The sequence below is a fragment of the Muntiacus reevesi genome, chromosome 6, assembly GCF_963930625.1.
Source record: "Muntiacus reevesi chromosome 6, mMunRee1.1, whole genome shotgun sequence".
NCBI classification, from domain to species: domain Eukaryota; kingdom Metazoa; phylum Chordata; class Mammalia; order Artiodactyla; family Cervidae; genus Muntiacus; species Muntiacus reevesi.
Genome location: NC_089254.1, coordinates 63,527,542 through 63,550,433, shown reverse-complemented (window position 1 = coordinate 63,550,433; position 22,892 = coordinate 63,527,542). Strand labels below are relative to the sequence as shown.

Below are 22,892 nucleotides of genomic sequence, written 5' to 3'. Positions count from 1 at the left end.
AATGACCATTTGTAGACAGGCAATATACTAGTTTTATAAACAGATATGTGGAGACTCAACTACTAGTTAATCTGACCCTGATGAACTTTCCTTTTAGCTCAAAACTCTGATACTATATGATATCAAATTGTTAACATTTGAAATAAAACAATTGAGTAAAATATCATATTGTCTTTTGGATCCTGTGAGACATCTGCTAAAACAACAACTGTTGAAAGTATACAGTTTCAGTGGTTTCAGATTTAAGCTTACCTTCTGCGAGTTTCCCACTTTCAATATAAGGAGTCAGAAATAACGGCTGTCCTGGGTTTCCTTTACGTGGTCTGGAAACATGGGCTTTTCTGTACAAGGAGCGAAACAGCCCATCAGCACCAGGGCTGAGCGCCAACAAGACCAGCAAAAAAAGTGCCTTCCACATGACACCGACTGTTCCCTCTGGGCCTAGAATGAAAACAATAACTTTCCACAAATGAATCTAAAGAGTAAATATTTATCAAACCCCTTTATATGCAAAACACTCATTAAGTCACTCAAAAAATACATATAAAGCTCTTTGCTAAGTACCTTAGATACAGCCTAAATAAGATCAACCCAGTCCTTGCTCATCCTGAAATTAACAATCTAATGAAGGCTATTTAAGTGATTGGCAATATAACTAGAGCAACAACTTCTATTTATAAAACTGTGGTCTGGAAAATAAATTCTATGAAGGATTACAGGAAGCATGAAGACAACAGGGACTCTAAACAAATCACAAAGTGAGTGGCAGGGACAGTCATCCACTCCAGGCAGAGGACTCAGAACATATTTCAGGACAGGAGAACCTAGGAAGGAAGGCCTTACCAAGGTAGAAGGTGAGTAAAAAGTGCGTGGAACTGTTAGGCAGGAGAAATGGGGAAGCCATCACTGGTGGAAGGCAAAGCTTGAGAAAAGGTGAGACCTGACTTGTCCATGGGTGTTTTGCAGGGAAATTTAAAATAATCAGAACAGATTTCTGGCCAGCTTTTTATCTCTTACAAATCACTAAACTTTGCGTTCAAGAACAAAAAAGAAAGAAAGAAGAGAGGGAAGATCCTACAACCATTTATAGGCCCTTACCCCTATAGCAAGTGACCAGTGAACTCAAAAGATAGACCTCACACTTTATTAACACAAAGCTTTTCAAGGATCTTCTAACCTGATGTTTGCTTGATAATAACAGCATAAAAATGTATGGTGAATTCCCTAAACTTGTAAACATGTAAACTGTATTTACAATGGGTTTTTCCAATGTATTTTTAGCTGATCTGAACATCCTGATAACTCAACCAGGAAAACAAGGGTTATGATCATCAATCTTAGACATGGAAAATTTGACTCAAAGGAGTACCTTATCTACAGACATCAAAGCAGAGAAATCAGAACTAGTATGCAGTCAGGGCTGGGCTGAGGGTAAGGTGAGTCTGATGTAGATGTAAAAAGGGACCTTATCTTTTTTCTTAATTTTGAAATTTTGTCTATCATGGACTTTTTTTTTAGCTAATTTTGATTTTTTTTCAAGTATTGCATTAAATATTGTTTATCTTGATTACTGAGTTTTTTGGCACTCTTAGATTTTACATCCAAGGCAGGTGCCTCAATTGCTTCTGTTAATCCTGACTCTATTAAGTAATATGATTCTTGCACCAGTGCTATTAAATGAGTCTGTACTACTGCTAGTTAAATACCCTGCTCACTCAGATTCTGGATGCAAAGAGAAATATACAATATAGGCAAATACAATGCTTGCCCTGATTGTTCAGAGCCTTAATATACCAAGTCATTAATATACCTTAAAAACATACAAGGTATTGTAACCTATTAACCATATGCTAATCACAACCCAATTTAGCATAATAGGAAAATATTGGTTCTAGCAAATTTAGAAAGGTTTTCAGCCACATTTCTCCAACAAGATAAAAATTTATAATTATAATTTGATTGAATACATAACCTTTGTCAAGTCTTTCATGGTTAACTTAATAGAATTCCCCAGACTTAATGTAAACAAGCCCAACCAAACAGACCATGTACTTAAGAGTGGTTTTGTCTACTTACTATAATAAGGAACAAAATGACTTTAGAAACTGAAATTAGGTTCCCAAGAAGCTCAAGTATTATGACCACTATGGCACTGATAAAAGATTTTTTTTAAATTATAAGAACTTGTTATGCTAATGTTTTAATAACAGCTACTTTCAAGGAATGCTTGAATTCAACAATCTTACTCTCTAACTGGTTCACAGGGAAAAAAAAAATCTGTGGTATTAAAAACATATTGGAAGAAGCTCTTCCATTAAGAGGTTTTTTTCCTGCAGGCAGAAACAAGGAACTAATCATACCATCTAATTTCTCAATCATTCTGCTGTAAACATCCAGCCCCCTTTAATGGAAGTCATTAATATTTAAATAACCAGAGTAGTTACAACTTCTTTTGTCAGCAAATGTTGACTCAAAGATGTTAAAGAAAGAAAGGTGAAATTGGTCTTGTTTTAACTGACAAATCTAACACACAAAGGCAAGAGTTGGGTCAACTTAAGAGTCCCCGTTAACATTTAATCAAATAACTATTAGAGTCATGGTTTCCCATGTAGGTGAATTAAAAAAACAACATACTTTATTTCACTGTTTCATTTAATGGTCAGAGTTCCTGGACTGTGCTTAGCTGTCATCTCTCTTGATGAAAATGAAAGTCATATCATGAATGGAGTATTTTTTTTCCTTCACTTCTTTCACTAACGTATTTTGCCTATCCTAAATTAGCCAAAGTCTTTTCATTTATTGAACATTTATTGAGTCCTTTCTAAACTAATAAACTCTGTATTGGAAGTTATTGCCCGAAGAGAGTGAAAATATTATTAACCCTACACTGTATTATATATCTACTTGAAGTGATATGAAAACATTGGTGCTATTTCCAGTTCAAATACATCTTACTGAAGGATACAGGCAAACTGCTCCTCTTAATAAATGTTCAGAAACAGAATAAAATATATGCAAGTACAAAACAATATTGGCAGAATCAAATATGCTAAAGGTCAAAATCTGTGATTCATTATAACTGTCTTACTGCGTGTATGTGCTAAGTCACTTCAGCTATGTTCGACTCATTGTGACCCTATGGACTACAGCCTGCCAGGCTCCTCTGTCCACGGGGATTCTCTAGGCAAGAATCCTGAAGTGGGTTGCCATGCCCTCCTCCAGAGGATCTTCCCGACCCAGGGATTGAACCCACATCTCTTATGTTTCCTGCATTAGTAGGCAAGTTCTTTACCACTAGCGCCACCTGGGAAGCCCCAAACCTCTTACTAAAAACCTTAACTATTACAATTGGAAATCATGTGTACAAGATACAATTTTTTTATATCAACAAAGGTATTTATCACAGTGATAAACTGTCAACAATGTAAACAATTTAAGATAAGTTACTGTACATCAGAAAAATGGAATCATATACAGCAATTAAAATGACTCTACTGAGAATGTTTTATAAAATATACTAAAATTTTAGGTGAAGGAAAGCAAGCTATTAAATTGAGTGTATAGTATATTGTCCTTATTTAATATTCATTAATAATTTCTAAATTTTCTACAATAATTAATCTTATAATTAGAAGAAAGTCATTTTTGATTTTGCTTTCTTATCAGTGAAGCAACTGGTAGGCATGGCTTGTTCCTTATTCCTTATTACTACCTGGTTATGACCTCTTGCGTTTCCTAGGAGTAAGAGTTCTGTTTGTCCTTTTAGAATAGATTCTGCTCTCACTAACATTCTGTGAAGATGTGTCCCGATCTCATACTGTCATAGAACCTCGGAGACTCAAAGGAAAGTTTCTCTTTGTTGAATTAAAAGGCTCTGCATTAACATGAGATGCTGTTCTAATAATAATTACTCTGATTGCCTTTATATCCAGTTCTGCCTGGAGTAGAGTCCATAACAAATGTGAATATAATTGGTTCTAAGCAAATAGCTGTTGAACTGATGGGTCTAAATAATGAATCATGATATGTTAGACATACAGGAGGTAGTATATGTTCATATGGTCCAATTCCTTCATCTCACAGTCTAGACAACTGGAACTAGAGAATAAAATATGTTGTAAGCTGTTGAGCAGCAAAACCAAGACTCAAAACCAGGATTCATTTATGGCCCTAAATCTAATCGGCTTTCCACTCACCCATCTGTGGTTGTAATTACATATATTCAAATATTTTGACTCTTATTGTCTCAGTAGATAGTAATGGTCTGCTACAGTCTAAATTCATTAAATCTTTAAAGCATGTATTACAAATAAATAAATAAACAAATGAATAAACAGATACATCAATAAGTAAGTCTTTCCAGAGAAATTTGGGTTTTAGAAATGACTTGTACTAATCCTGGTTCTAACATGACTCATTCACTGAACCTTGGGTAGGACAATGACTTTTCCGGGTCCCAGTCAATATGTTAAAACCAATAGTTAGATCTCCAGGAACTCAGAGTCAGCTGTTCAATGCAGCTATTGTTCAAAATTAGAGTATAAAAGCCTACCATTAAATATGTGATATTAAAAAATAAGTGATAAATACTCAAAACTCATCACTACTTAACTAATTTACCATGTTTACTATGTTTTCTATCATATATGCTCTGGAATTATATTTTTCATATTTATCTAATTGAAAGGTTATATAATGGTTTGCTACTGTGCATTTCTTTCCAACTAGGTGTTGAGTAACATCTCATAGCTTGAAATCAGCCATGATGGGAGTATTTATACCATAGAAATCAGCAAACACCATAAATCAAGGCTTCCCTGGCCACCCTACCCCAGAGAACTCTGATATTCAACATTTATTACCTGCTCATGTGAGTCTCATGATTCTTACTTGAAAACTGAGCTGGAACTACTTTCCATCAACTCACATCCCAGTTCCAATGGAAATGATCAGAAGAGACAAAAAGGGAAAATCCTGCCAAGCTGTCATCTGTGTGTAGAAGCAACCAGTTAATACGCTCAGATAGGCAAGGCTTTGAGAAAAGAAATCCGAGAAAGCCACCAGAAAGTGTGTGTTCTACCAGTGAAAAGAATTAGAAACAAAAACTCCAGAATGATACAAAGAGCAAGCATGTTAAGTAGCCCTATGTTTTCTTCTCCCCTTCCCACTTCTGCAGTTTACATTATAGGTTATTCCAAAGGATAAAAGTCGTTCATGTAATAAATGTCATAGCTGCAATTAAAATATTTAGGAGTCCTCTCACGTATTTAACTGCCTTGAGTACTCCCAAAACAAGAAAAACATTCCCCCGGACAAACGAACAAAAAACAGGTCAACTAGAAACAGACATTTCCATGACATTTGCAATTAAAGAAAGGTACATAAAAGTGGTCCCCCTATTTAAAAAGGATTCAGTCACCTCTCAAGATTATTCAGGCATATCCAAAGCATGTGAATCTTGAAGGGCTATTGTGTAACCCTGAATTAAATACCAACCCAAATCCCAAATCTAGCTATATTTTGCTAAGGATTTCCACGAAAACAAATGGCAAAAGAAAACCTTCTATTCAAGGGATCCAGTATTCGTTTTCCTTAAGGCATCATTTTAATTTCTAAAATTGATATTTGAAGCACTCTTTCCCCAGAGAGGACATAGTACATGACACACAAGGCGATGGGCAAGCTTTTGCTGAAGGGGCCCTGAGGCTTACATGCCTATCTCCTTTCCACAGGCTCCCCCTCTGGCATCAGACAGCGGTGTCTAATCTTGCTAATTGAATTAGTCATCCCTATCTCTGCCACCATATCCTTGGGCTCACAGGAAAAGGAGACAAACTCAAGTTATGTGGCAGGTAGTGAATGAAAAGAATCAGGAAGAGGAGGAAATAAAACTCTCTGACACTACAGTAGGGAGCTTTACTTTGAAATCTCATGCCAACCAGAAGGAAAATCTGGATGGAGGTAGGAAGGGAAAGTAGCCAATGTCCCAAAACATTAATAGTAGTTTTGAAACAGGAAGCCTGCCCCCATGATCCAAGGCATCCTCATGATAATGATATCAGTAAAGTCCCCAGTCATTAAATTCACTCCATGTATCAGAACTGTGCTTACTAGTTCATATTTTTATTTCTAATCTTTATCAGGTAAGTACTATTATCCCATTTTACAGATGAGAAATTGATCCTCAGAGAATTTAAGTTATTTGCCAGAATCTCACAGGTAGTACAGCAAAGAATTGAGGCCAATACCAATCAATTTTCAAAGACCATTCAATAATTCCAATATTACTAATGTTGTGTTGTGTTAATTTCTTAGTTGTGTCTGACTCTGTGACCCCATGGACTATAGCCCGTCAGGCTCCTCTGTCCACAGAATTCTCCAGGCAAGAATACTGGAGTGGGTTGCCATTGCCTCCTCCAGAGGATCTTCCTGACCCAGGGATCAAATCTGGGTCTCCTTCATTGCAGGCAGATTCTTTACCATCTGAGCCACAAGGGAAGCCCATAATACTATTAATAGCATCTCCAAAATGAGCAATGTGCACCAGGATCTTATCTCCCTACTCAGGTGAGTTTGGAAATAACATAAGAAAGTAAAATTTTTGCCAGAAGGTAAATGAGGACGAGGGAACATTCTTCCCTAAAGGTTTCAGAGGGAACAAGGCCCCACCAACACAATGATTTTGGACTTCCAGGCTGCAGAAGTCTAAAACAATAAATCTGTGATGAGTTAAGCCACCCAATTTGTGGTACTTTGCTATAGCACTGCTATAAAACTAATACACGGATAGTTGGGACGACTGTGGAAAAAACCAAGGTGGAGGGGGTAAAGGAGCAAAGAGTAGAACTTAAACAGTTCTACTGTAAGTTAGTATTAAACATCTGGGTGAAAATTCTGAGAGGTCAACAATAAAATGGGAAAGGGAAGATAAATGGATTTTACATTTAAGATATGTCTGGCATTCTGGCAAGCCAGGATTTCCCATAGAATCCTCTATAGAATACTGATTCAGCAAGATATTATTAGGTTTTATAAGGATAAAAGTTTAGGACTATCTGGGCCAAACAAATTAAAATGGGTTTCCTGGTTATATAATGACCGTTTCAGAGCCTCTCACTTGCTCATGGACAGCATGTGTTTTATTTATTTCATTTATATCTGTGTCACTCTTCTTAGAAAGGCCTTAAGTCTCAAGGTTTATATAAGACAAACTCGGATGAGGAAACTTAATCTTAGGTTGACTAGTTTCTCAAGCACGAGGTTAATTTTTTCAAGCCCTCAACTCAACCATTAAACAGTAAAAGCTCAAATTTGAAGCCAGATCTGCTGCTGCTGCTGCAGCTGCTAAGTCACCTCAGTCGTGTCCGACTCTGTGCGACCCCATAGACGGCAGCCCACCAGGCTCCACCATCCCTGGGATTCTCCAGGCAAGAACACTGGTGTGGGCTGCCATTTGCTTCTCCAATGCATGAAAGTGAAAAGTGAAAGTGAAAAGTGAAAGTGAAGTCGCTCAGTCACGTGCAACCCCATGGACTGTAGCCCACCAGGCTCCTCTGTCCATGGGATTTTCCAGGCAAGAGTACTGGAATGGGGTGCCATTGCCTCCTCCGAAGCCAGATCTAGATGAATCCAAAGTCCATATACTTTTCATATTGTTGTTGTTCAGTTGCTATGTCGTGTCCAACTCTTTGCAATCCCATGGACTACAGCATGCCAGGCTTCCCTGTCCTTCACTGTCTCCCAGTTTGCTGAAATTCATGTCCATTGATTTGGTGATGCCATTCAACCATCTCATCCTCTATCACTCCCTTCTCCCCCTGCCCTTAATCTTTCCCAGCGTCAGGATCTTTTCCAATGAATCGTCTCTTTGCATCAGGTGGCCAAAGTATTGGAGCTTCAGCTTCAGCAACACTCTTTCCAATGAATATTCAGGGTTGATTTCATATATATCATTATGAAATGACATAGTACAACAAAATCTGCCTCCATGCAACTTTTGACAAAAAAGCAGAATTCTGGGTTAACTGGATTATCTTGGCATGCCATTTGCAAGATTTATAGGTGCTAAAATTGTGAGTGATTTAAGGGTATGTTTATTTGCAAAAAAGTGAAAACTCACATGCCCAGAAATTGCTTCAAAATTAATTTCTACCTTCCTTACATTTGGAAAATAATTTTAGGGGGATGGCTGAAGCCCTCAATCCTTTAAGACTCATGGCAAAAGAAATGTTTTCTGCTGAGAAATTCTTTCTACTGAAGTTAATGTAGTCCTATTTTTTTTAGAATGAACCTCCTTTTTGCTATCTATTATGACTAATTTTTTCATAAAAATAATCAGGATACACAATGTGGCAAATACAAGGATAAAACTGGGTATAATGGATAAGAGTATTTTGTTTGAGGATGGTCCTAGGAAATCTTTCAATGTTAACTCCTTAAGCCATCACTTGTCACTAAAGTGACAAGAAACTCACTCCTCCTTGATTCTAAAAGAGACAGTGTTGTCATTGGGGGCAATCCCCACGCAAGCACTCAGATCATCTCAGTGCTTCCCTCATCTCTTCTGCACACATTATCTCATTGGATCCTCACCATCACTCTTGAAAGGAGTTAATGCAGCTCTTCAACAGAGACTCAGGTGGATGGAGCAAATTCCCAAGGAGTGATACCCTAGTCGGTAGCAGAGCTGGGACAAGACCCCAAGTTCACTGTACTGGTCATTCATTTGATAAACAAATATATGTTAGCTCCTATGGAGTTTAGCTCTACTATGCGCAGGACTCCAGTGCAGGCACAGAAAACAAAAGAGACAAAGTGTCTGCCTTCATGAACCTTCCCACATAAAGGAGACAAGAAAGAGGAAAGCTATTAAGAATATCAAAGCAGGGTAAAGGGTTAGTGAGGGATGGTGGGGGAGTGGTATTTTTAGATCAGGTGATCAGGGGAGGCCCCTCTGAGGAGGTGACATATGAGAAGATCTGAAGGTACTGGAGAGTTTCAAGTGACTATCTAGAGAGAAGAGAGTTCCAGGCTGAAGAATGCTGCTGCTGCATTCTTGTCCGACTCTGTGCAACCCCATAGATGACAGCCCACCAGGCTCCTACGTCCCTGGAACTCTCCAGGCAAGAACACTGGAGTGGGTTGCCATTTCCTTCTCCAATGCACGCACACACATGCTAAGTCACTTCAGTCGTGTCCGACTCTGTGCGACCCTATGGACGGCAGCCCACCAGGCTCCTCTGTCCACGGGATTCTCTAGGCAAGAACACTGGAGTGGGTTGCCATTTCCTTCTCCAAGGCTGGAGAATAGTGATTGCAAAGACCCCTTAACTAGAGAAATCAGGATGGGAGCCAGGATGGAAGCAGCGTGAGAGTGATGCGGAGGGTGGTACAAACGGGATCAGGTATCAGATCATGCAGGGTGTTGAAGGCCAACATGTATTTGGGGGGCTCACTTCTTCCCAGCTCTGATGGGAAGGCTGGCGTCTTGCCACCCTCTTGTTCATTCTGAGGAGGGTAGGTAGGATGAGAGGGAGAAAGATTTATCGGATAGATAAATGTGGATAAATTGGGCATGTTGGGCTCAGCTCTCCCGGTGTTTCCCCAGGAAATAGTGATTTCTGTCTCCACACGTGGGCTGTGCGTGTCTGTGCAAGTCTTCTCTAGTTTGGCCTTTAGTCCACTTGCCTAGAAGTAAGAGCACCAACCCAACCCAGTCAGTTTTAGTAAGAACGGTAATATTTTACCCTCCACCTGCCTTGCTCTTCTGTCATCTCAATTACCCCAGACCTCAGGCAACAGTAAAAAGTTTGCTATTTGGGAAGGCTCCTTCAGAAACTCCAACAGAATGGAATTTTGGCTTTATGCTAAGGGTAATGGGCTGGAATTTTTTCCCACTACACCCTCCTGTCTCTATTATTCTGCAAACATTTCATCATATATGTGATTGAAAAAAGAAGTGGTTACTAGTATCAGTTTCACTCACATATCCAGAATTTGAAGTACCCTACAGTCTGGTTTGCCCACACCAGCCTTGGAAAGTTATGAAAATGGATGGTGAAAAATTATTTCTAAAATCAAACCATCCAAAATATCTTCACACAGATAATAAAAGGGCAACAAAGTCACAATCAGACTATTCAGCAATAACAAAAGGATGCAGTTATGAATCATCTCATTAAATAACCTAAAATCAAGTGTGATAGCATCTTAAATGAAGACAACAGAAAAAGCCCACAGACTTGTTCATCTGGTTCTTGAGCCATGGAAACACCCTCTATTACTGCTTCTTCAGCAATTACTGAAAGCAAAACAAAACAAAACTATTTTCATTCTCTTACTTGCTGCATTCGGACTTGTCCACACCATCTTGCCAAAGTCATTAGTGATTTCCATGTTCCCCACTTCGCAAAAAAAAAGTTTTGGCCATTATCTAAATTGACTTCTTTGACACAGTGACATTATCCCTTTGGTAAATTCTAGAATGTTCTCCTTCATGGTTCCCTCTTCTTCTGTCTTCCTTTAAGTACTGGGTTTGTCAGGAATCTATTCTTGGTCCACAGTTTATCTCACTCCACACACTCTCTCCATGGTGGTCTCATCACTTTGAGTAGCACCTTCTATTGGCACCACTCAAAATAGTAGTTCCTCTTAAAAGCTGTGGGTTCAACTATTCAACTGCCTGCTGAACATTTTCACCTGATGTCCCTTGGGCATATTAAACTCAACTTGTCAAAATGGAGCCTAATTTGTCTGCTAAAACAGTGAACTGAACGCATTTGCTTCTGCTCCTTCATGAAACCCTACTAAAGTGAAAAAGATACTTTTAAAGGTATAAATCCCATGCTTGCCCAAATAGAAAAAACAAAAGCAAATACAGCAAATCAAATTTTGTTGCTGTTACATGGAGTGTGGGACTAACATGTACATGTGTGTGCATGCATGTGCTCAGTCATGTCCAACTCCTTGTGACCCCATGGACTGCAGCCCACCTGGCTCCTCTGTCCATGGGGTTCTCCAGGCAAGAGTACTGGAGTGGGTTGCCATTTCCTCCTCCAAAGGATCTCCCCGACCCAGGGATCAAACCCATGTCTCCTGTATCTCCTGCAATGCACACAGATTCTTTACTACTGACCCACTGGGAAAGCCCTCACACATACACATTGCTAAATTTAAAACAGATAAACAATAAGAACCTACTGTATAGCACAGGGAACTCTGCTCCCTGTAATATCCTAAATGGGAAAAGAATTCAAAAGAGAACAGACACGTTTACACATAACTGAATCACTCTGCTGTACATCCGAAACTGACACAATATTGTTAATCACCTATGCTCCAATATAAAATAAAAAATTTAAAAAGTGAACAAATCATTTGCAGATAATGAAACCAGAATACAAACGAGAAACAAACTAATTAATTCACATTACAAACACAGAAAGGTTCAAAAATAATACTGGAAACAAACAGGGTAAAAGTGAGGCATGGGGCCAAAAACAGAGGAAACTCTATAAGAGCAGGTAGAGCTTCAGATGCCCTTCCCCACTCCATCAGGGGAAAGAAGCGACTTAGTCTACAGAAAAATTATTCTTTGGGAAATTAAACTAGAGGAATTCTTGTATTGGAAATATGAAACAGAAAAAGTTGGGAATGAGGCACTCAATTGAAAACCAAGAGAAAGTCTACCTACTGACATACCCCAAACATGCCCCTTAATACTCAGCTCTAAGAAAACTGTCTCTGAAGCTCTCCATGTCTCCATCTCTCACCCTGTGCAGGGCACTGAAGGATTATTCTCTGGAATAAGTGAAGCATCTTAAAGAAAGGACCTATACATATGGACACGTGAGGTCCTCCAATGAAAATTCTTGGACCCACCAATCAATTTCAGGAAATTTCTGAAAAATCCCTTCAACACAATGGGACTTCCAACCACAAACTCAATTTCTCATACTTAATATAAACCAGACTGCAAAGAGCCACTGGACATTGGAAGAAAGCCTCTAATTTGAAAAAAAAAAGAAGAAGAAGAAGAAGAAGAAAGAAAGAAACTATTTGAAGAAAAAAACTCAAAAAAAACTGTAATGCATAAAACAGAACAGCTCTTCAAAAACAAAAACTATCTTTCAGGAGGTAAGAAAAGACATTGCATTCATTAAACAATAGAATGTTAAATGAAGAAGGAACAAAGAGCAAGAATGTGCTCCTGAAAATTAAAACTAGGTCATAGTAATTTTAAAATTTTGATAAAAGAGTAGAACAGTAAAGTCAAAGAAATCTTGTGGAAAATACATCTAAAAGAGAAAACAGGATTTTAAAAAATAGGAGGAAAAAACAATAAGAAAATTAAGAAGTCAGTTCTGGAAGACCAATCTCTGACTAATGGCAGCTCTAGAAAAAAAAGGCAGATAAAATTCAGGGTATGAAATTATTAAAGAAATAATACAAAAACATTTAGCAGAAGTATAGACATGATTTCCAGATTTAAAGGCATCATCAGGTTCTTGGATCAAGGAACAAAAAGACGTAGAACAAATTCCAAAAATAAAGAGACTACAGCAAACTTGAGAGAAAAAAGAGAGACGAGGAAAAAAGTAGTTTATAAAAAGAATCAAGAACAAAATGGCACTGGACTAAACAGCAGCAATGGCAGCTAAAAGACACTGTAGAAAAAATGCCTTTTTTGTGGGAGAAGGCGAGGGTGGGATGTTTAGAGAGAACAGCATCGAAACATGTATATTATCTAGGGTGAAACAGATCACCAGCCCAGGTTGGATGCATGAGACAAGTGCTCAGGGCTGGTGCACTGGGAAGACCCAGAGGGATGGGGTGGGGAGGGAGGTGGGAAGGGGGATCGGAATGGGAACACATGTAAATCCATGGCTGATTCATGTCAATGTATGGCAAAAACCATTACAATACTGTAAAGTAATTAGCCTCCAACTAATAAAAATAAATGGAAAAAAATGCTTAGAGGAAAATTATTTTCAAACTAGAATTGTATATTCAGCCAAATTATCAAATGAAAATGACTATAAATTAAAGAAATATTCAAGTACTCATAAAGCCTCAAAAAATTGACTCATATATCACTTCTCAGAAAGCTACCAACATATGTGTTCCCCCAACACAAGAAAGTGAACCCCAAAGGGGAAAAACATGGGATCCCACTAACAGGGGAACTAACAAAGGAGAGGCCCCAAGATGACAGCTATTCCTGAAGAAAAATCAGTGCAGACTGAAGCAGTGACACGGAAGAATCCAGGGAAGATCCTTAAGAAAAAAACAAAAATCAATAGATATTGATACGGTTCCATCCCTGGGTCAGGAAGATCCCCTGGAGAAGGAAGTGGCAACCCACTCTAGTATTCTTGCCTGGAGAATCCCATGGAGAGAGAAGCTGGTGGGCTACAGACCATGGAGTTGCAAAGAGTTGGACAGGACTGAACGACTAACACTTTCTCACACACAAATACACACACACACACACGTATATAAATGTATATATATGACTGGTTACTTCATGACTTTTGTGAAAAATCATATCTAAGGAAGCTAGAGTTCTCTCAGCGGGTTTGGACAGAAGTTCTGATAGTGGCATAGAAAACTAAACAATCTGAAAAGAGGCAATTATTAACTCAATGAAGAATATCAAATCATACAAGAAAGGCACTGCAATCAGTGTACACTACTTAGCTCAGTAGTGAGCAATACTTATACAATCAGTATAGTAAACAGAAGATATGGATTATAGCAGCAACAAAAAAAGCTGGGGTATAATGTATGTAAGAATACTAAATTCTGACTTTGCTTAGTAGGAGTTAATAGAAAATACCTCAGACTGATAAAAAGTGTACTTCTAAAACCAATAAATCAACAAACAGACTAAGCAGATTACTTAGAAATGTAAAGCTAAAGACAAGAAGAAACAGGTAAAAGAGTATGGAAGGAGATCTCAGAGATAAGGGAAGGTTGGGGAGTGGTCAGACAGGACTAAAATTTTTTGTTATGAAAATTTTAATAAGACTTGGATTTTTAACTTATGTAGGTGAATTATGCTGACAAACATCAAAATCAGAAAAAGGAAGAACAAATATTAGGGCAGAAATAAATGAAATAGAGACTTAGAAAAGATCAGTGAAACTAAGAGCTGGATTTTTGAAAAGATAAATAAAATTGACAGCCTTTTAGCCTGACTCATCAAAAAAAAAAAAAAAAAAAAGAGGGGAGGGGGTCCAAATAAACAACATTTAAAATGAGAGAGGAAGACATTACTGTCAATATCACAGAAATACAAATAATCATAAAAGAACACTCTGGATAATTATATACCAACATATTGGTCAATCTAGAAGAAATGGATTGATTCCTAGAAACATACAATCTTCCAAGACTGAGTCAGGAAGAAAGAGAAAATCTGGACAGACCAATTACTAGTGATGACATTGATCAGTAATCGAAAACCTCCCAATAAATAAAGGTCCGGGACAGATGACTTCACAGGGAAATTCTAACAAACATTTATAGAAGACTTTATACCTATCCTTCTCAAACTATTCCAAAAAGTTGAAGAGGAGAGAATATTTCCAAACTCATTCTATGAGGCTAGCATTACCCTGATACCAAAACCACTTTGTCAACAGGTACATCCTTGGGCAAATCAATTCACTTCTCTCTCTAGACCTCGCTTCCTTCATTTGCAAGTTATGGGGATTAGATGTACTAATCTAATGCCCTCCTGTCTTGGAATTTCTAGGATTCTAAAAAGTAGCCAAAGATAGGGACAAAACTGCTGCAGGTTCTGAGGCACAGTGATGGTTTCCTGCAGGCTACCTCAATGAAAGAACTTTCATGTCTCTTCTGGGTGAACTTAACATTTGAGTGTCTGCAAGGCTGGAAATCAGTGAAAGGCTATTTTTTGGTTTATGCTATAAGACGTTTACGTTTACTGAGCATAGCATTTTTTTAAAAACCTATCACCAAATTCCAAATCAGTGGCTTCCAGTAAGTTTATACTGAAACAAAAGTCTCAGACTTTCTAGATACTAACATTTAGGTGCTGGGTTACAGTGAACTGCAGAAAGAATCTTGATTTCACAGCAAGTGCTGCAGTCTCCCAGTTCTGAAAGTGCCTGTACAATAAATAGTACAAGGGGTTCACTCTCCTCCAAGCCAAGTTAATTCTACAAACATTCTGGTACTCAGAGGAGGAGAAAAAAAAACCAAAGTATTTCCAGTTGATTTCTTGATTGCTAATAACATTCTTTGAAGGAAATGGCAACCTACTCCAGTATTCTTGCCTGGGAAATCCCAAGGACAGAGAAGCCTGGAGGGTTACAGTGCATGGGGTCGCAAAAGAATAGGACATGATTTAGGACTAACAAAAACAATAACATTTTTCATCAAGAAACTTAGGCAGAAAATATTTCATTTTCAGAACTAGCTATTACTGCCTTCCCCGTGTGTCAAATATTAAACTCTACAAGGCTCCAGATGGGTTCATCTTTTTTTTTTTTAATTTTAATTTACTCTGTGTAGTTTAAAGTGAAAGTTAAACATCATACAGACAAACCACAGACACTTTACATATAGTGTTGGCCATTATTAGAACAGTAACAGTGAATAATCAATTTACACAGACTCTTCATCTCTAATTTTACGTGTCATTATACAAAGGTTAACTTTCTACATTTTTTGTGGCCCACCTTGGGAGATTACCAGCTTTACCCCAGTTAGGGTAACAATCACATTCCTGAATCCTGCAAATGTGGAGGCCTCTCCACATTCTTTCTCCATACAAAGAGTTTTTTCTTCTTTAACAGAACTCAATGCATTAGGGACTTTTCTGAGCATAAACTAAAGCAAAAATACTTTGCTCAAACTTGTGGAGGTGTCCAAGATTAAAAAGGTATAGAACTTACCTTCAGGAAAAGAAGGCAGGCATGCACAAAACCCAGTATCTGTAGGCAGACTGGAGGAGTTCTGCAATAAAGGACAAGAAACGTCATCCTCTAAGCCACTACTAATAAACACAAGGCTCACTCAAGTCCTCACTGGCTGATTACCTCACTCCCCACGCCAATCCTATTGCTCACTGTGCCACTGGCGACTTCCAATTTCAAGAACAAAGGATAAAGAGAACAGATAGACACATCAGAGTCAAATATGATAAATTACAGTCAATATAAATTCTGCTGTGAGCCCCATTACCTATCCCACTCTCTCTCCAAAGCCTCGGGATGGAAGGAAAGTAAGGAAAAAGGAGAACATGACTTTAGGTATGTAAGCAAGTGGGACAATGGGAAAGCAGAAGGCTGATAGAGTGAAACAAGCAGGTAAACAAAAAGAGATTTCTTTCTTAGCACTTCCCAGGTGGTGCTAATAGTAAAGAACCTGCCTGCCAATGCAGGAGACATAAGAGACACGGGTTTGAGCCATGGGTTGGGAAGATAATCTGGAGTAGGGTATGGCAACCCACTCCAGTATTCTTGTCTGGAGAATCCCATGCGCAGAGGAGCCTGGAAGCCTACAGTCCATAGGGTTGCAAAGCACCAGACAGGAACAAAGCAACTTAGCATAGCATAGAGGACTGAAGGTGTGATCTTCAGAAGAATTAGTAAAGTGATTGTTAAGCTCAACCTTAGCAGGTGGGATTTCTGAGATGGTTTGACTCTTCCTGCAGAGTTAAAGAAGTTGGGTGACACAGACAGCTAGTTGTTGAGAACAGACTGGTAGTTGCCAATAGAGAAGTGGGGTGGGGCTGGGATGGATTCAGAGTGTGGGATGCAAACTATTATATACAGGATGGATAAACAAGGTCCTACTGTATAGCACAGAGAACTATATTCAATATCCTAAGATAAACTAATGGAAAGAAGAATGTGAAAAAATGTGTATATATATAACTGGATCACTTTGCTATACAGCAGATATCTGCACAACAAGGTAAATCAACTATATTTCAAAGAAATACATTTTAAAAAAAGAAGTTAAGTGAAAATAAGACAGTGCCAGAGGGCAGATACCCCACTAAAAATAACCAATTTTGGTTTGAGCTTTATTCTGAATTACCTACTAAACCAAAGAAGTGATAGGAAGGAACTCACATGTTCAAACATGTGATATAATGCCTGGCACACAGTCAGTCAGCATTTGGGAAGGTCATACAGTCCAATGGGAGGAACACAAAGAATTTAGACACAACTTCAAATGTGGCTCTGGCACTTAAAAACTCTGTACCGTTAGACAAAGTACCTGCGTACTGAGTGGACCTACACTACCACTCACCGTTATGATGACAATGATACATGTGCATATATAAATTCATATGCAATACTGCAGAGAGACAAAAGACAGTCCTGGCCCTCGCTTTCTAACTGAGACCGAAAAGCAGCCCCTAACCACGGAATAGATGCTAGTTAAATCTAATTTCCCTTGCTTAGTCAGTAGTAAATTATAATAAGACGGGTTTACAGAGTTGAGCATTTATTCAGCACATGGAGCACATACAAAAGTACTAATATAAAAAGGGAGAGGGAAGGTTTGGTTGCTAAACATTTGGATAAAGGCTTGGTGACCAGGCATTGAGAATACATGTCCCACCTGAGGTTTCATCTGGAAAGTATGGCCACCATCATGACAGGTTGATATGGTTCCCAGATTAAGCAGGAGCTGCTTTGTGAAAAGATAGACAAATTCATTAGATTACCTAGATGCCTGGTATTCAGAAATGGCTTACATGGATAAAGCACTGTATACTCTAAAAGTCTTGGATAAAAAAGTATTTCATTTTCTCTCTTCCCTATCCTCTGTCACTTATTTCTCACCCTCTTTTCACAGCCTTTCTCCACACCGTGTCTCCTGCAGTGGGAATAGGAAAGACGTCACTCTACTTACATAGGTATGTTCTTTAGATTGACTGTTGTAAGCTGTCAAGGAGAACAGCGGTACAACAACACTATAGATAGAATCATCATTAAACTATTGGATACAAACTGATTATTGAATACCTGTTTTTCTGTTACAAGAATTCATATATAGTCAGATTTTCCTCAAGGTCTTGTCCTTTTTTTCCTCCATCTGTAAACTCTCATTCAACCACCCCTGGATCACTAACTGCTAATCCAGAATTTTATTTCATCCTGACCTTGCCCCTGGGTTCCCCACTCTCAGTAGAGGCTCCTCCACATGGGTACTGAATTGGTCCCTCAAACCCACAGTGTCTTATGGCAAAACATCAACATCCCTCTTGAACTCCCCCCCTCCTCTGACTTCCCGATTCTTAAAGACACCTAAGGCTCTAGAACCGAGTCCAAGTGTCAAGTCACAGGCAAAGTCCCGTCTTTCTTCCTCTTTTTCCCATCTGGCATACAAGTCAACTTTCACTTGCCCTGAGGACATGTGTCAAGCCTCCTAACTTGTCTGTAAGACTTCAGGTCCTCTCCACACCAATCCAACCTAACACTGATGCTTAAGGGAGCTTTCTAAAGCACAAGACATTTCTCTCCTCAAATGCCTTCAATGGTTCCCAAATGCAACCAGAATAAAGTATAAACTTCCTGCCATGAAATTCAATGTCTCCCACAATGTGATTCTGACATAACTTTGCAGGCCAAAGTGATATGACCCCTTCATAAACTGTAAACTGAAAGTGAAAGTGAAGTCGCTCAGTCGTGTCCGACTCTTTGCTAACCCATGGACTATAGCCTACGAGGCTCCTCCATCCATAGAATCTTCCAGGCAAGAGTATTGGAGTGGATTGCCATTTCCTTCTCCAGCCATATAGTCATAAACTGTATGTTCCCACCAAATCAAGCCCTTTTTTTTCCCCTAGCTTTACTTTGCCTTCTATGTCTTTACAGGTAAGCATTGCTACTGCTACTGCTAAGTCACTTCAGTCGTGTCCGACTCTGTGCGACCCCATCCCTGGGATTCTCCAGGCAAGAACACTGGAGTGGGTTGCCATTTCCTTCTCCAATGCATAAAAGTGAAAAGTGAAAGTGAAGTCAGGTACAGCATAGCTCTAGGCAAATAAGAGACATCAAATCAGTATCAGTTGAATGACAATAGAATCTAGGTGGAAGTATACAGTACACTGTAAAATTTCAACCTTTCTGAATGTTTGAAAAGTTTCATAATCAGACATTGGGAAAAATATTAGTCCATGTAAGATGAAGGAATGAATCTCTTGGGTGCTGGGTTCTCCTCTCCAGATAACCATACAGGTACAAGAAGATACGCCAAGGGGTCTTTCTGACAGATGAGTAACAAAATATGGAGTTCCAAGAGGGAAAGGAGGAAGAGCTAGCCCTGGGATGCCTAAATAACTGTTCTGGCCAGTAAGCAACCCCAGCAATTTAAAGACTGCCACCAACTAGAATCAGAACACAGAGAAAAAGTTAGAAGATAAGACCTAAGGGTACTGGAAAGATGTGATGCTAAGAATTTGCTTTTTCAGGTTAATGCATCTAATGACACAGTGAGTTATTCCTCCCAGCCCTGTCTTGCTCCCCAGATTCTAGGTTAAAGCAGTCAAAGTAGAGCATGTGGTTTCATTCAAGGCAGCACCTGCAACATTTCCAAGAGAGAGGAATCTCAGTACTCTGGTTTCAGTTCGGTTATACTCAGCAGCACAGGTTTTATGAAGAAAGCACCTGATCACTCTCCTGTGAACTCAGTCTGTTGCTTAAATCTTTGAACTTGCAACTGCACAGCATGAAAATTCAAACTCTATTACTGACTTTGACCAACAAAGTAGAGTTCTTAGCTCTCTTACAGCTTACCCCTCTCCCAAATCAATATAGATATTAATGATTTGTTCTTCTAGAGGCACCTTTCTAATTATGCATAACTTTATTCTTGCTTGGAGAACTCTATGGACAGAGGAGCCTGGGGAAGTATAGTTCATTTTAAAGAGCAAACATGATTATTTTTATTTAACATTCCCCGGAGTTTAATGATGTGGGATTTTCAGGGACTAAACTAAGAACATTTTAAAAGAACTTAAGTAGGGAAGTGTGTGAAAGTGTTGCGCCTGACTCTTTGAGACCCTATGCACTGTGGACCCTATGGACCCTATGGACTGTGCTGTCTCAATTCCATGCATACCAGGGTAATATTCAACACAATTTCCCCCTCTAACAAATCAAACATTTTCCAAAACAAAAAGTTATTAACAAAATACTATCATGGTGTTTGCATCTTGGTTTTTTTTTTTTTCAAGGGGCGTGAACTGATAAACCCAGGGGACTTCCCTTAACACACTTCTAAGTCATTTGAACTGCCTGTCAGTCAAAGCTCACTTATTTCTCAGGCTATAAATTAAGCCTAGTAGAACTCCACTGTAAATTAGTTTATAAATGGGATTCACATATATTGTGGAACCACTTATGCCCATCCCAAAGAACCAACTCCTGTAAAAGAAGAATAAGACTGCTTTTGTTAAGAACACTTGCATTACATTAAAAAGGATTTCCACTGGACTTAGATTAGCCTGGAGTACAAATCTAGAAAGCCTAATCAGCTAAAGGGTTTTGACAACTCTTCAGATTTATTCATATGCCAACAAAGCCAGTGCAGTTACTTTCCCAAAAGTGTTCCAATCCCTATTTTGAACAACTTTCTTAAAAGTACTTTTTCAAGTTAATCAAAGTCCCATTGGATTTTTTTTCCTCCTTAAATCTCTGTTCTTACTCATCCCACAACAACAACAAAAAAGAAAAAGTAAAAAGTTTTCATTGCACATTTAAGGGGATGTGGAAAGGACAGGTATCTTTCAAATGGGGAGACAGAAGCTTAGTAAGCATAAATAAATTGCTCAAGGTCACCACTTAGCCAAAGGCAGAGCTAGGATTCAAACCCATACACATGCCAAAGTATGGCTTTTTTTTTTTTTTCCAGGACATCAAGGGGACCTAAAAGGCACTGGATGCTTCCACTTCACACACATCTCTACATGTCCCCCCTGGCTCCTATAAATTCCCCTGCAAGGACCATATCCACTTGGCAGAGAGCTCTTTCCACCTGCCCCACGTCCCTGGTCTCCTCCTAGTTCTATGTTCCAGGAAAAATAGCCTTTTCGTGTGCCTTCCTTCCTTCGCTCAAGCCAAGCCTCCTTTTGTTGGACACGCACTAATCGAAGGCATTTTCCACTTTCTTCCATAAGATCCATGAAATCAAAAAATCCCACAGAGACTTGCTGAAGGAGGAGGGCGTGTCCCTCCCACCCTCTCACTGAGAATGACTGAGGACCCCATAGCCTTGAGCGTCCCTGAAACGCCCATGGCTTGGAAGAAGCCCAGGGGCGATGTCCTCAGATTGCATTAATATCAGGAGCCTTCGGGAGCGTGTTCCCAGCTGACAGCACGCAAAGAAGAATTATCCAACTTGGAAACTACGATCCAGCCAAGATCTCCCGACCCCATCTTACCCCACCGAGCTTTCTTCCTTTTCGGCGCCAAAGGCTGCTGAGACCGCCCTTCCTGCGCCCGTGAGTCGCGGGACCAGCGACCCCCGCGGAGGCGCGCACTTACGCAGCGCAGCCCGCGCTCCTCCCGGCTTAGGAGTGCACGCAGAACCCATCTCTCAGGGTTCCCGAGTCCGGAAAAAGTAAGCCGGCCTTCTCCCTCGCCCCTCGCAGTCCCGAATGTCCTGCAGACCGCGAGTTTTAGAGTGCCCCTCTCAGGAGGAGGAGACTCACGTGACCTAGACCTAAGGGGCCAGAGGCACGTCCCCACCCGTTTCGCCCCGCGACCTGGCCGCACCCCATCAGCGTTTTTCCATCCTGAAAGAAGCCAACAGTCTCACCGTGAGATACTAACAATGAACCGAGGAAGATTGACCGTGATTTGTTTGTGCGTGTTGATTTTCTCTCCCACTTTTTGAAGCTGCTATCTTAGAATTTACACAGTATTTTGAAATAATTTCCCCAAGCTGGTGCTTGCCAATCTGTTGTTTGCATCTGGAAGCAGAGTGGTATTTTACTCCCCTTGTTTAAATGCCCAACATACATTCCTGGATAGTTATTCCACGTGGTAGTAGCACTGAGGTTGGGGGCCCAGTGAGAACCAGCACTGTGTCAAGTACATTCTCTGCAGTACTGCATCTGAATATTAGAGCAACTCGATGTACTCTGTGTTATAACTGTCCCCACTTTGCACTCAGGAAACAGACTTGGAGAGGTTAAGTAGCCCATTCAGGGCCATCTCTTTTAAGGGGCCTACCTGAGTAGGTAGTTTTAACCACCATTAGGTTCAGGCCACTGAGCCAGACACTGGGGGAAAGACAGAGACTTGTTTAAGAAAAAGAAACAACAAGTCACTTGTGCTAAGCTTGTGTCACCAAACCAAGACTTAATACTTAACCTATTGCAAGTCCAACCTTCCCTCCCTTTTAACATAATCTCATCCAATCAGTCTGGAGTTCCCTGGTCAGTGCCAGTGAGATAATTCACCTGATAGACTCTTTTGTCCCTCCAAAGTAGGCGACCTTGCCTGAAATAATTCATTTTTTTCATTTGTGACTTCCTGTCCCTCCCTTCCTGTGCCTTTAGGAACCTTTGCTTTTCTGCAGCTTTTTGAGACTCCTTTCTGTTAGATAGGATGCTGCCCAGTTCATGAATCGTTTAGTATATGTGCTGCCGAAGCGAGCACATGAATCGTTTAATAAAGCCAATTAGATCTTTAAATCGACTCAGTTGAATTCTGTTTTCATAAGACTAAAAAGATAAAGAGATTGCAGGAGCACGGAGGTAAGAAAAAAATACAGGAGTGTCATCATTCCCATGTCCCCCACACGTGCCATGGTTCAGAAATGGCAATTATGAAAGCATCTTAGCCAAGCCACCTGACTTTGAATCCTGGCTCTGCTCTAGAGCTACTAACTCTGATCCA

The 22,892-nt window shown here is 39.6% G+C and overlaps 1 protein-coding gene across 4 annotated transcripts in view; it reads right to left on the bottom strand.

The window, feature by feature from the left end:
• CPVL (carboxypeptidase vitellogenic like) overlaps nt 1–21,647 on the bottom strand; it is a 126,372-nt gene extending 104,725 nt beyond the window's left edge. For 2 of the 4 annotated variants that reach the window (XM_065939178.1, XM_065939181.1), the window contains exons 1-4: nt 21,534–21,647; nt 17,605–17,673; nt 15,924–15,984; nt 253–441 (exon numbers count right to left, since the gene is read on the bottom strand). In XM_065939178.1, coding sequence (XP_065795250.1) covers nt 253–441; nt 15,924–15,984; nt 17,605–17,616 — 262 coding nt within the window. In that variant the 5' untranslated portion in view covers nt 17,617–17,673; nt 21,534–21,647. Of the gene's footprint in view, nt 1–252; nt 442–564; nt 610–15,923; nt 15,985–17,604; nt 17,674–21,430 lie in introns of those variants that run through there. The other 2 variants (XM_065939179.1, XM_065939180.1) reach the window with 2 other exon arrangements.
• Between the last annotated feature and the right edge of the window lie 1,245 nt (nt 21,648–22,892).